This window comes from Silene latifolia, chromosome 2, assembly GCF_048544455.1.
Source record: "Silene latifolia isolate original U9 population chromosome 2, ASM4854445v1, whole genome shotgun sequence".
Lineage (NCBI taxonomy): Eukaryota > Viridiplantae > Streptophyta > Magnoliopsida > Caryophyllales > Caryophyllaceae > Silene > Silene latifolia.
The window spans coordinates 174,614,933-174,628,981 of record NC_133527.1 but is presented as its reverse complement, the minus strand read 5'-3'; the positions used below and the strand labels follow the sequence as shown (position 1 = coordinate 174,628,981).

The following is a 14,049-nucleotide window of genomic DNA, read 5'->3' as shown; positions in this document are numbered from 1 at the left end:
CCTTTTAACCCTTATTTGATTTTCGATCTAGAGAATTCGATCTTCTCCAGTCTGATCCGGACCAATGAATACCGCTAGCCTGAACTTCGAGCTCTTTTTAACATATGTTCCTAGTTCAAGTTATATGATATGCATCACTTGTAATATACTACCTTCTAGTCGCTCATTTCTTCCCTTTTTTCTTTTTTTATGGTAGTCAAATTTTCTTCCTTCTTTCCTTTATTGGAAATGTTTGAGTGGTCGAAATTCATTTGCATGTGGGGTAGAGTGTTTTGTATGGTCTAAACTCATTTCCTTATTTCTTGTGCAAAATGAAAAGGGAAGAAATAAGCAACTACTAGAAAAGGGAGTAGTTATTACTAAATGCTCTTTTATTATATAGTACTCTCGTCTAGATCACTATATGTTAGGGTGCCACCAAGTCTGGTACTATTAGGTATATGATGTATTTGATAGTTATTTAGAAGAAGTCAAAGTTAGTTACAATAAGTCAAGTTAGTTAAAGCAAGTTGGTTTAGGTTGTTGAGCTACTACTATAAATACTAGCTCATATTCCTCATTGTAAGATACATAAATATAATACAATTCATAACTATACATTCAATATATCTTTCATCTCTATAATTCTCCATTATTATCATATTTCTACATGGTATCAGTGAGAGTTTCGATTTCTGGGTTTTTGCCATAAAATTCTTCTTCTATCTCTGGTTTTTGGTTGAAGATCTTCGTTATATTCTGGGTTTCTGGGTTTTCTTATCTTCGATCAAGATTCTGAGGTATATCTCTGTTTCTTCATAATCATCAAATCGCTTCCGCTACAAGTTGTTCAGTAATCTTTTCTTTACACACTATTCAGCATGTATGATGTTAATTCAACTTCTAGTTCTTCTTATGAGTACTTTGACGACCCCTTATTTCTGTCTCAATCTGACCAACCCACTGCGAGTCTTGTTACTAGTCTTTTTGGGGGTCATGATTTCTTGGGATGGCGTAGAGAGGTTCTCATGGCATTAACTTCAAAAAATAAGGATTGTTTTGTTGATGGTACCCTTGTTAAACCGCCTAAAACAGACAAGAAATACAGTCAGTGGATTCGGTGTGATTTCATGGTGAGGCAATGGATTCTAAATTCACTAGTCTCATCAATTAAGGATAGTTTGAAGTATGTAAATTCTGCGAGAGAATTATGGTCTGAGTTGCTTGAGAGATATGGTCAAGCTAGTGCTTTAGAAGTCTATCAATTGAAAAAAGAGTTATAGAGGATTTCTCAAGACAATTCTTCTTTGGTTGATTACTATGGAAAGATGAAGAATCTTTGGGAAACTTTGGATGGATTAGACCCTATTCCATTATGTTCTTGTGGTAAAATTGATCAATGCACATGTTCTTTACTTAAAAACATCATTGATAGAGAGAACACTGCAAAGTTGATCCAGTTTCTGATGGGGTTAAATGGAGGTTATGACACTGTCGGGTCTCAAATACTGTCAATGGACCCTTTGCCTAGCATAAACAAGGCTTTAGGTTTTCTACAAAAGATAGAACGACAAAAGCAAATCACTGAATCTGTGCATACTATTACTGAAGCTACTGCATATGCCAGTTATAAGGTTCCAGAACACAAAAACAATGTTGGTTATTCTGGTAAATATGATGGGAACTTGGTTACTTCTGATAAATATTGTGATCATTGTGAAAAGAATGGACACACAAGAGCTACCTGTTTTGATTTGAATAAGTGTCCACATTGTAATAAATTTGGGCATAGTCCACTCAATTGCTTTGTCATCAAAGGATATCCTAATGATAAAGGCAAGGGAAAGAGTAAGGTCACTAACTTCAAGTCTGGTGCACCTGTTACTACTACCACTGCTAATACTGCTTCAAATTCTTCCAAGAACACTGCAAATGCTGCTGATGTTATTGGTTTTAATTCACAATTGGATGATGAGGTCTTGGTTACATCTGGATGCTCGACTAATACTTCTAATACTCATACTTCTGTACTGTCTTCAGATGTGTTGAATGGTATTATTACTTCTGTGGTTGATCAGGTCCTGTAAAGGATGTCTGATCAACAGCCTGGTCTTTCTTCTTCTCAATTTGCAGGTATTTTTTCACACGCTTCTGTTTCTTCAGTACATAATTCCTTTGTTTTGAATGATTGGATAGTTGATACTGGAGCTTCAGATCACATGACATATGACTTGGATATTTTGACAAATGTGGTTACTCTTAAGGTTCCTATAAAAGTAGGTTTACCAGATGGGTCTCTTAAGTTAGTTAATAAGATTGGTACAGTCAACTTGACCGATTAGATAGGTTATTTAATGTGTTTTACATCCCAGATTTTAAACAAAACCTGATGTCTGTCAGTAAGTTAATTGACCATAATGCTTTATCTGTTGTGTTCAATTCTGCTGCTTGTCTTTTTTTCAGGACCTTTCAAGTAAACATGTGGTTGCTACAGGGCAAAGAGTAGTTGATCTATATAGATTTTATAATAAAAATTCAGTGATTCATAGGAATATTTCTAATCTAGTCCATCAGTTACTAGAGTCTAGAGTATCATCTGAAAAGAATAATAAACTTTGTTTAGCTGCAGTCACTAGTTCTTTGTCTTTGTTACATAGCAGTTTGGGTCATCTTTCTGTAAATAGACTCAAATTTGTTCCTGGTTTTAAAACAGAAATAAAACATGATTTTAGTTGTGAAACATGTATACTTGCTAAGCATCATAGACTTCCTTTTTCTATTTGCAATAAAAGAGATGCTGCTTGTTTTGATATGTTGCATATTGATGTTTGGGGCCCTTATAAGATTCCATCTATTTCTGGAGCTAAATATTTTTTAACAATCTTGGATAACTATTCCAGAAATACATGGACCATATTGTTTCAAAATAAAGATCAGATTCCTGGTTTATTTAGAGATTTCTTAGCATATATATTTACTCAGTTTAATAAAACTGTTAAAACAGTAAGATCAGATAATGGCACAGAGTTTTTGCAACAATATTGTTCTGAGTTGTTTAAATCCAAAGGGATTGTTCATTAGACTAGCATTGTAGGGACTCCTCAGCAGAATGGGAGGATGGAAAGGAAATATAGACACCTTCTTGAGACTGCTAGGGCTCTTAAGATTCAGGGAAATTTACCTATAAAGTTTTGAGGGATTGTATTTTGACAGCAACTTATCTAATTAACCTCATGTCTTCACCTGTCATTGATAATAACACACCTTTTAAGCTTATTTATGGAATTGATCTTGTCTATGACAATTTGAGAGTATATGGCTGTGTGTGTCATGCAACAATGCCACCTACATTCTCAGACAAATTTGGCAATAGGGCAAGGAAGTGTGTTTTTATAGGATACCCTCACAATCAGAAGGGATATAGACTATATGATGTACAATTGCATAAAGTTTTTGTTAGTCGAGATATTATTTTCAAAGAACAGGAATTTTATTATACAAATAAGCAAAGTCAGGATATGAATACCTCTGCAACAAGCTTGGTAAATCCAACATCTTCTACACATATTTTAATCAACCAGACTGTAGAACAGTCTTTTTCACAAGACAATTCATTATCACCAAGAGGTTCACCTGTCAATCCTTCATCAGAAGAGACACCTAGTGATCCTGCTTCTATTATACTTCCTGCTGAGGGACCAGTCAGGACTTCCTCTAGACCAAGGCACCTAAGCTCTTGGTTAAAGGATTACCATTGTAGTCACAAACTGCCTGCACAAAACAAGGGGTCTGCTAATTCTGTTGCATTCCAGGCTACAATAATGTCTCAATTACAAGATTATGCTCCTGAGTATGTGGCTTCTCTTGCTTCAGTAATGCAAGAACATGAGCCTTATAGATATTATGAAGCTCAACAAGGTCCAAGATGGGTTAAGGCTATGCAAGATGAGATTCAGACCCTAGAGAAGAATAACACTTGGGAATTGGTTACTCTATCACCTGGTAAGAAACCTATTGGTTTCAAGTGGGTTTATAAAATAAAATATAAGTCAGATGGGTCTGTAGAGAGATTCAAAGCACGACTAGTTGCTAAGGGTTTCAATCAGATCAAAGATAGGGATTTCAAGCACACATTTTCTCCTGTTGCAAAGCTAACAACAGTCAGGACCTTACTAGTTGTTGCTGCCCTAAAGAACTGGTCTCTGTACCAATTAGATGTTAACAATGCCTTCTTGCATGGTTATTTGGATGAAGAAGTGTATATGAAGGTCCCAGAATGATATAATGTTGATGCAGGAATGGTTTGCAAGCTCAAAAGGTCACTGTATGGCCTTAAACAGGCTTCTAGACAGTGGAATAAGGAGCTTACAAGGTTTTTGCAGCAATTGGGATATACTCAGTCTAAACAAGACTACTCTTTATTTACTAAATTTGATACAGCCACGGGTGGTTTCACAGTCCTACTGGTGTATGTAGATGATATACTATTAACTGGGACAACCCTTGATGAGATCAACAATGTCAAAAAACAATTGAATACTGCTTATTCAATCAAAGATCTGGGAAACATGAGGTATTTTCTAGGTTTGGAAATTTCAAGAAATGACTCTGGGATTATGATAAACCAGAGGAAGTATATACTAGATATCCTCAAGGATTTAAAAATGGAAAGGTGTACATCCACTGCCTTCCCATTACAACAAGGTCTGAAATTATCATCATGAGAAGGAGAATTGTTAATTGATCCTGATCAGTATAGGAGACTTGTTGGCAGGCTCTTATACCTGAATCTTTCCAGGCCAGATTTGTCATACACTGTTCAGCATCTCAGTCAGTATGTGAGTCAGCCAAGACAACTTCACATGCAAGCTGCTCTACATGTGGTTAAGTATCTCAAAAGGACCATTAATGCTGGTCTTCATTATAAATCCCAGTCAAGCACTACCATCACAGCCTATAGTGATGCAGATTGGGGCAAATGCCAGGATACTGCTAGATCACTCAGTGGTTACCGTGTATTTCTTGGGGATTCTTTGGTTTCTTGGAAAACAAAAAAGCAACCTACAATTAGCAAGAGCTCAGCTGAATCTGAATATCGCAGCTTATCTTTCACTACCTCTGAGTTAGTTTGGCTTGATAGGCTGCTTACTGATTTGCAGATTATAGTCCCTAAGCCTATACCTCTGCATTGTGATAATAAAGCTGCTCTTCATATCACTGCCAATCCAGTCTTTCACAAACGAACTAGCTTGAGGGGGGTATATTAGGTATATCCCTAAGCCTATACCTCTGCAAGCTAGGTTTATCCTTATCTACTACCTAGCTTGAGGGGGGTATATTAGGTATATGATGTATTTGATAGTTAGTTAGAAGAAGTCAAAGTTAGTTACAATAAGTCAAGTTAGTTAAAGCAAGCTGGTTTAGGTTGTTGAGCTACTACTATAAATACTAGCTCATATTCCTCATTATAAGATACATAAATATAATACAATTCATAACAATATATTCAATATATCTTTCATCTCTATAATTCTCCATTATTATCATATTTCTACAGGTACACTATCACTCTCTTTCATACATACTTTTATCAGTTTATGTAAGCTATTTAAGGTCCATTATTTTAGTGAACCTCTACTCGGTATTACACAGTGCATCATTTCATTTTCGTTATTGTGAATATGCTTATGTTTTTTACGTTCTTTTTTCGTCATCGATGATAATTTATGAACGACATGTAAAATGACAAGCAAGTGATACCAACTAAATATAATATTTCTGCAAGACATCACTACTAATGTAATGTAATTCATGTGTTACATCTCCCTTATCATATATTATATTAAAGCGGAAACTAGCAGCCCCTTTGATCGCCACATGTCAACATCTACTCCTACTCCACGTGTCATTTGCTGAAATCCTAAGACTATAAAAAAAATACATGCAAAATCACGTACAAAATCCTAAAATAAAATGATAATTATTGATTTTTCCTAAACACATCAATATTTGATATGATATTATTTCCATAATAGGGAGAGTTTATTGAGGAATTAACATGATTATAGGAGAAATTATCATTATAAAATTAAATTTGAAATTAAATCGTGATTTATTGAGATTCCGTCTAACCTACACTTTATATCGCAATATTAGGCAAATAAATTTGTTACCTTCGTTTAGGTAAATTTTATTTAAGGAACAAAAAATAGAATTATGTCATTTTTTTTCATTTTTTTTTTTGTTTATCATATTGTTCATTTTCAATTTCCAAAAGTGCATTAGACTCCAAAAGTGCATTAGACCCAACAAGGGACTTGATAACTGTTAGGAGCCATTGATTGTTTTATTTAGTTGCGTTTTTTGCTTCTTCCTTTTTTATAGTTTTATATTTATACTTCAAATATTAGAGAATATTAGATAGAATGAGATAATAGGAAAGATGTTATCTATGTTAAATTGTTAATTTATACTCGATAATGTTATTGGTATCTTACGTCAATGTTACTCTTTTACCATAAGCAACTCCAAATGTTCTTTTATAGTAGGACATCTTTATGTATACTTCGTATTGAATGCCACATGTCATAACGAGGTGAAGACTATATATTAAAATATTATTACCATATATTATCATAATTATATATTATATTTGTCAAACTGTTAATTATTAAGAATTATAAATTTACCTCAAATAACAATAGTGTGATTTGCGTTAAATTTGGCAGGTGTAATTTGAATACTATCCTATTAACTTCAAACAACAGCATCTCCCACAAAATTAACAAAAAAAAGGGATTCCATTCCAATTAATATTCCAATTAGAAAATTAGCATATTAATTTGGCCAAATTCATTCAAAATGATTTGGATTATGATTATTCCAATTATGATTATCCTCATTAACGTCAAAAAGGGATTCCTTTCCAATTAATAGTTCAATGTGTAGATTTGACTGGAGTACTCCATATTACTCCCTGCGTCAAAATCATTTGTTCATCTTTGATATTCTATATGAGAGGTCTTTTAATCAAAGATACATAAATAAATGAATTGGATGAAGAGAGTATCTTTAAAGAAATGTAACTAACACAAGTTGATTGAACAATTTATTGGAGACGAGTTAGATAGAGGTTAATATTGGATTCGTATAAATTGATATGTTAAATAAATCATCTTTTGATTCATCTTTTTGTGTGCTCTAATCTACTCTTCACAAGTACTTCTTTTCACTTGCAGTTACTCTAATTAAGGTTTAAAATATATATCTACCATATAATTTTACACAAGTGACAATACAACACTAACCAATGACGTAGAAATTCACAACGGTTATGGTTGTATTTACCACCATTTTGATACTTCACATTATAAATGCATAGTTGGTATTTCTTAAGATGCGGTTAAATAACACCGTACTTGGATGGATCGGACAACCTTATTATTAATCCCTAGATATTATGCTTTTGTCGTATGCATTTTATTTGATCCGTTTTAAGTTTAAGACGAGGGATTAGAATTTAGAACGTAAACATTGATATGGCAACGGGGTAGGAAAACCATTTTATACATCTTTACTTAAATGCGTATGAGAACGTAAACATTGATACATCAACGGGATAAGAAAATAACATGTGTTGCATTGCAATAGTTCCAGTTTGTGTAATAACAATTGGGTAAACAAAATATGAAGTTTCATACTCCCTTGAGTCATTTCGTCCCGATCATTCGTTTGTCTTTGGTTTGGACACAAATGTCAAGAAAAAAGGAGAGGGTCAATTATTAAATAACAAGTTAATCAAATTGAGTGTGGAGTATCAAATTGCTTATCAAAGGCATTCCTAAAATATAAAGGCACACAATTGATTGAGATAACCCAAAATTGAATTAGGAAATTCAGCTACTCATATTAGAATGTAAATTTCAAACTATATTATACGAAATGTTAAACATGATTGTATGATTTGTATAAACTAGGTGATATAACATGTATAAGAAATAATCCTAATGTAATCTAAATTAAGTACTTTAATTATAAACTATGTGTAAACTAAAATAGAAATGTAAAATTGCAAATTAGAAATAAGAATACCTTAATAGAGAAGAACTTGTAAGGAAGAAATAAATTATAACCAAATGCTTGAAATATATTAAGGACTAATTGTTTGAGAACTAAAAGCTTAACAATATTGTAAAACTAATGAGAGAAAATATAATGCTTAAGGCTTATTGTAAGTATATGAGACGTAGAATATGAGATAAAAATGAGATTCCTAAGCCTTGAAATGCCTCTCCTATTTATAGGAGAGGGTGGTGAAACGTAAATCACCAAGAAGCATGCAACCCCCATCGGGGTTGGGGGCCCCGATCGGGGACGTGGGATTCCGGGTTGTTTGCCTTAATTCTCCTCTTAATTACTTGGAGAATCCTATGTTGGTGATTAATTGTGCGATTAATCATCCGGTTAAAGACCTAATCCCTTTGCATCCTAGGTAGCTTGGAAACCTATTCTTTCCTCTTTGACTTGGATTTTGAGTTGGGCTTGACTTTGCTTTTGACAATATTTGAATTAAACATATTGATCCACCAATTTCTTCATGCAAAACCCATTCCAATACTCCATGCTTAGTCCAACACTTGGTCTTGTTTAGCTAAGTGGACTTGGTGTACAAAATTATAAGAAAAAGCCTCTATATGCTTAGATTCCTAAAAAAACGTAACAAACACAACAATACACCTAGAACACAAGATTAGCTAAAAAATATACTAATTAAAGTATGATAAACAATAGAAACTGAGCTAAAACAAGGGGTAAAAGTATATATAAAATGAACATATCATGCTCATGTTTTATGTACGTGTGTGTGTGTGTGTGTGTGTGTGTGTATGTGTGTGTGTGTGTGTGTGTGTGTGTGTGTGTGTGTGTGTGTGTGTGTGTGTGTGTGTGTGTGTGTGTGTGTGTGTGTGTGTGTGTGTGTGTGTGTGTGTGTGTGTGTGTGTGTGTGTGTGTGTGTGTGTGTGTATATAGAGCCATTGTGTATTGGATTCTTTTGTTTTTTTGAGGAAGTTGTGTTTTGGCTTTTGATCATCCTGTTTGTACTATTTTAAAACTGGGTTTAATTGATCATGGGGTGTAATATTTTGATGCGGGATTGATTTTTTGCAGTGCACAGCTGCTGGAATGCTATTTTCAGTAGCAGCTGAAAAATAGCATTCCAGCAGCTGGTACAATCACTGCTGGAAAAATAGCATTTTAGCAGTTGCTAGAACAAGATAAAATCATTTTTTAAAAAACAAAAAATTTAAAAACGATAACGGTTAAAAACAACCCGTTACAAACAATTATTTGACATCGGTTTTATTTAGATAAATAACCGTTGACATCTTTTCCCTCCCATTCAAACCGCCAAAAATATAAGATAACGAACGATAACCGTTGTCGAGTTCAAAATGTTAAAAACAGTTTATCTATGAAGAACCGTTGTCAAAGTTTCATCAATGATAAATATAACAACGGTTTAGCACGCAATAAAACCGTTGTTAAATTTTGACATTTAATTAAATAAGATAACGAAATGAACCGTTATCATATACTCCCTCCTATTCACTATTTTCTTCCTTATTTCCTTAAACGGATTATTCAGGTTTTCTTCCCCTTTCTTATTTTGGAAACTTTTACTCTTATTTTATTCATCCCTCTCCCATATCACCAAATCCCACTCAACTCTTTTACCCATATATCAATACTTTCCTTAATGTTTTGGCCCCACCATTCCTTATTTAACTCCTAATTATTCATCCCTCTATCCTATCATCAACCACACCCAACTCTTTTACTCTTATTTTATTTCTCGCCTTAATACCCTTGCCCACAAACAAAAGGAAGAAAATAGAGACTAGGAGGGAGTATAATATTTAACAACGGTTTTGGAACCACTAAACCGTTGTCAATAGTAAACTAGGACAATGGATTTGAAACCGTTATTAATATTTAATAAAGTTTTCTTAATAGTATACCCGTTGCCATAAACATATTTAACAACAGTTTTATAACGGTCCTTGAGTTGTGATAACGGTATTATAGATCTGTTACTGATGTTATAACGGTCGCGTGTTTGTATACAACCGTGGTATATATTTAACAACAGTCGTTGCAATAACAATTCTGTGTTTCTATTTAATAACGGTAATTGCATTATCTGACCGTTATTGAAGGACTTATTTGGCGTAGTGATCCTATTATGAGCCACGAGTTCGGAGATTTGAGTCGTTTGCTTTTGTTGCATCATCAAAGTTTGATGTAAGAGAGCTTTTAACTCCGACACCTCATTACTTGCAGCTTGAAAAGGAGGCTGTATTTGTTGAAAACCTCCTTGATTTGGCCTTTGATAACGTCCTTGTGGTTGATTGACACGATTTGGAAGAATAATATAAGGATTTTGTTGAGGAGATTGAGGATAGGCATTCTGACTCCTTTCAGAGAAGAAGTTAGAATATGGCGTACTTTACTTGAAAGAATGGAAGGCATGAACTTGCTCCACGGTACTCATACACTTGGCCGCAGTGTGGCCATCTTGTTGGAATATGTGTCCTCCGATAATAATGCGATCACAACTGTCGATCATGATGATCACATGTTTAAGTCTCATTTTAAAGAATACAATTGAGAAGTAATATTTTACTGTCAACTGGTGCACACATATCGGTAATGATTGGCTGACTAGAGTTTGACATTACTGTCGTGCGACGGTGGTGATCAGTTGATCCCCTTAGGTCATACCTAAAGGGTAGCACTCTTAATTGATTATTTAATTGATCGTATGACGATACGGGTTGATTAAATTACTTAAAATTGACGGACGATTTTGGAAGTAATATTTACGTATTTCATTATAATTTGATTAAATAAGATACGGTCTAAGTAATCGAATTGTTTTATTACTTAGATGAAATTATTGTTTAAGGAAACAATTGCATTTGAATGAATAATTTATTATAAATACAAGATGTTGTGATTTATAATTGGTAAAATATTTTGGTACAAGTAATTATGAATTACTAAGTCAATTTTGTATATGACGTATTTTTATTAATGCGTTGATTTTTAAAATGTTAAAAATACATAACAATTTTACATGACATGTGACATGTGACAAATTGACAAATTGACAAAGATAAAATGGAATCCATTTTATCTCAATATGACCGAAATAATGGGGTGTATTAGGAAAATAATATGTTGATTAACTAAGTGGTAAGCATAATCATTTACCTAAACCTAGCCATGCATACCTCGTGGTTATTGTGAAGATCACTTTGATCATGCATTGGGCATCACCACCTCCCCCCTCTACCCGGTTTTTCATAGAGAAAAACCATGGGTTTTTCTCTATTATTTTTACCATTTACACTACTTGAAAACTAGTGTAACATTATTATTCATACACCATCTAAAATAAGAGTTTTAGAGAGATAAAATTCTTCCTTTTTCTCCCTTCTCTTAGCCTAAAATTAAGAGAACAAAAATAATATTTTGGTCAATTTTATTCCAAATTAATATTGTTCTAGTAATAATAATATTAATTTTATTAAGTAGTTACCTTGGGTATTATTCCTTGGGAGGGATTCTCTACTTGAATCCTTGTTCATCCATTTTAGGAAGCTCAAGAACAAGTGAGTATGAGAACTCACTTGTGCCCAAATAATCCAAAATCTTCAATGTAAGATGATGATTTCTTCCTTATTCTTATTATTATTTGCATGCATAAGATCAATATTTAATTTTATGACTAAATTAAATCATCACATATATGAATATTTATAGTAATGAGATATAGATTTCTAACAAGCGGTATCATGAGCCTTAGGTTGTTTCCATGCAAATCGGTTATAGTTTTTCTGAGTTATACGATTAACATATAAAACTTATAAATTTTTGTTATTATGATATATCACGGAAAAAATTTTGCATGTTAAATTTTATGGTCCTAAAATGTATTTAGGATATTTTGGTTAATTTATGGATTTTTATTGTTCATCTTATTAAATAATGGCATTAAAAATGTGATTTTAGGATAAAAATGTCATTTTCGGACTAAAATTAGCTAAACTTCGAATTTTTCAGTGGTTTTTGGATATGTTTTCACATATATTATTTTTAGATGACCTGTAAATTTTAAGAAGTTTTGGAGTTTTTATGCTCGAAATATGGATTTTTCATGATAAAAATCGAATTTAAATGAAAATAGGTTAATATGAGATAAATTTCGAATCTGGTCATATAAATTTAGTATATTGTCCCATGAAATTTTACAAGATGCGTGTAAAATAATAGGCTATTATGAAGTCTTTATGCATGATTTATGAATTTTTGATGAAAAATAGCATAAATAATGACTTTAATTAGTGAATAATTGCTAAAACATATTTCATGACTAAGGAAAAATGTCACATGTTGCATTTTATTATCTATTTCAGATATAAAATTGAAAAGTTGATAAATATAATTTTTCTCATGTTTTTATGATTATATTTGATAAATCCGATAAACCGCAACATTGTTTTTCCCGATAAATTTTCGAAATTTTAACCTAAGTTTTTTGAACATTATGAGTGTCATGGTATTTTTCCAGAATGTTCATGAGTTTAAATTTCAAATTTTAAATCTATTTGAAATTTTTATGATTTATTTGGAGTTTATAGCATTTTATTGTAATTTTGAGTCCATTGATGAACATTTTTAAGAAATATAAGTTAATTATAGTCAAATAGTTAGTGGAGACTAATTTTGAGTCCTAAGTTGGTTAGGATAATTAATTTGTGCATAAATATGATTTTATGTAATTCATTGTGATTTTAAAAGGTTGAATCACGCAAATCCGTAAAAACCGTTTAATATACGATATTGGCTCCTTAAAGGCGATTTAGCATTAAATTGGGTATATTCATACATATTATAATACTGCATTTTATTTATGATTGTCATAATTTTATTTTATGTAATTTTATTTTATGTAATTTTTACTTAGTATGGCCTTAGTTTTTAATTGGTATTACCCGAAATGTATGGGAATATCGATTCGGTTGTAATTTATTGTGATCTCGTATCACCGTTTTATAATTTAATAGATTTATTTTATTTTAATTGCAAATGTATAATAGGATATTATGTAATTTGTTATGTAATTTATTTAATTCGGAGTTCCTTGAAGACGGTGTCACTCAAGAAGGCGATACATAAAGACGGTGTTACCTCGAGATGCGTGCCAAAACCGAAGTTCAAGGGACCAATGGAGTTGGTTTCCGAATATGTAATAGTTAATTAGATTTTCTATTTTAGGAAGGCCATACTAAGATTTATTTTATGCTTTGCATTTTATTTATATGTTGCATGCATAGCTAAATCGCCATAACTAAAACATGCGTCTTTCTTTTAATCGAGTTTATCGACCGTGTCAATTAGAATTATCGTAGTTCACCGCTTTAGTTCACTTAAAACGTGATAGATAATAAATTGACATGACCTCTCGCTAAAAAATAATCAATTGAGACATAGCCTTACCAAATAGTAGAAACCATGAAAACCTATTTCGCGAGGGAGTGCACTCGGCCACAACGGGGTACAAACCTTGTTACGTAGGGGAAGTGGGTGATAAATGTCTATCCACCGAATTTATATTAATGAGGAGTATTTCGGCACACCGTGCCCTAAGTTGATATGAATTTGGATCATGGACACATTTATTCGAAATTTGGGTTGAACTCAACGAAAGTATTCACGACGATTTCCGGATGTGTTTCGGGCTAGAGATAAATATTAATGTAATCATTTATCAAGTAGGGTAGAGGTCACTAGATAAATGTAATAAAACTTGTTTAAATTGAATTTTTATGAGTGTTATTATTTTGAAAACGACATATGTTTTATTCCTACTATTTTGTTTTTTGTAGACCACTCTTATTTCTCATAACCAATGGCCGCTCCAAACACCAACGCCACACCTCTCACTAATACTTCATGGCTCCGATCCTTCATGGATCGTTGTAAACTTGAAAAGAATGGGTCAAATTT

At 32.7% G+C, this 14,049-nt stretch overlaps 1 protein-coding gene across 1 annotated transcript; it reads left to right on the top strand.

The window, feature by feature from the left end:
• Positions 1-1,307: 1,307 nt before the first annotated feature.
• On the top strand, positions 1,308-3,060 carry LOC141641665 (uncharacterized). Its single transcript, XM_074450320.1, has 3 exons — positions 1,308-2,031; positions 2,113-2,255; positions 2,443-3,060. The coding sequence occupies exons 1-3, from the start codon at positions 1,308-1,310 to the stop codon at positions 3,058-3,060; spliced, it is 1,485 nt and encodes a 494-aa protein (XP_074306421.1).
• The last annotated feature ends 10,989 nt before the right edge of the window (positions 3,061-14,049 follow it).